Raw genomic sequence first — 988 nt, 5'->3', positions numbered from 1 at the left:
CGGCTCCGTCTGCCCGGCTGATCCGGCGTGGAAAGCCCGGCGCCAGTCGGCGATGAGCGCGGGGAAGGTGCAGTTGTACCGCTCCGTGTGCAGGAAGGCGTTGGCCTCGCCTGGCCCCGAAAGCAAAGGGCTGGTGAGGGCCCGGGGGGGCAGCGGGGGGCTGCTCCGTGCTGGGGAGGGGGGCGCTTACCCTGGTACCAAGCGATGCCCCGTAGCGTCATGCTGAGCAGCGGGTGGATCATGGCGTTCCAGAGCACGGAGGGCGCTTGCGGGCCAGAGAGCTCCCAGTGCGGGGAGATGCTGGAAGGCAAAGCCGGGCTTAAGGGAGTGCAAAACGTAAGGCTAACCCTAAAGCTGGCACAGTTAAAGCAAGCGCCGTGCAAAAGGGGAGCCCTGGGGTCCCCCCCTTCCCCCCCTGCCACCCCCTTTACCCACCACGATGCGCCCGATGCCCTCGTCACGGGGGGGGAATTTACCTGGGGGGGAAAAAATGATGCCCGGGGGGGACAGGGGGCTCCAGGGGAGGAGGCAGGATGGGGAGGGATGGAAGATGCCCCCCCAAAACCCATGCGGCACGGGGGCAGGAGGTAACTCCACCGCATCTTCTCTCACCTCCCTGCGTCCTCCGGGAGCCCGCACGCCTGCAGGGCCCTTCGGGAGGACCAGGCCTCGATGGGGGTGCCCCCCCAGGCTGCCTCCACCAGCCCCACGGGGTACCGCAGGGTCTCGTGGAGGTACCGCCCCAGCAGCCAGCACACGGCCGAGAAGTAGGTGAAATTCCCATGGCCCAGGTTTTCTGTTCAAGAAAGGAAAAAAAAGAGGCGGGGAAAAAAAATATTTCCAGGCTTTTTTTGTTTTTTTTGGAGGTGTGTTGCACTCACCAGCCGTCGGGATGGACCACGGCAAATCGATGCGCTCCAGGTCCTCCAGCTCCATATCAGAGCGGGCGGGCGCCGCGGCCAAGACGCGGATATAGGGGTAGCGAGAG

General features: G+C 64.9%; 1 protein-coding gene across 1 annotated transcript in view; it reads right to left on the bottom strand.

The window, feature by feature from the left end:
• Window positions 1-988, bottom strand: part of SIAE (sialic acid acetylesterase) — a 4,921-nt gene that overhangs the window by 1,735 nt on the left and 2,198 nt on the right. Inside the window, 4 exon segments of the mRNA XM_035897486.1 lie at window positions 5-110; window positions 191-300; window positions 613-796; window positions 882-988. The exon segment at window positions 882-988 is cut by the window's right edge and continues 99 nt beyond it. Of these exon segments, the coding sequence (XP_035753379.1) occupies window positions 5-110; window positions 191-300; window positions 613-796; window positions 882-988 (507 nt within the window).

This window comes from Egretta garzetta, unplaced genomic scaffold (genome assembly GCF_000687185.1).
Source record: "Egretta garzetta isolate BGI_Z169 unplaced genomic scaffold, ASM68718v1 scaffold207, whole genome shotgun sequence".
Taxonomy (NCBI): Eukaryota; Metazoa; Chordata; class Aves; order Pelecaniformes; family Ardeidae; genus Egretta; species Egretta garzetta.
Note: the sequence above shows the minus strand (reverse complement) of the source record. Positions and strands in the feature narration are given on the sequence as shown.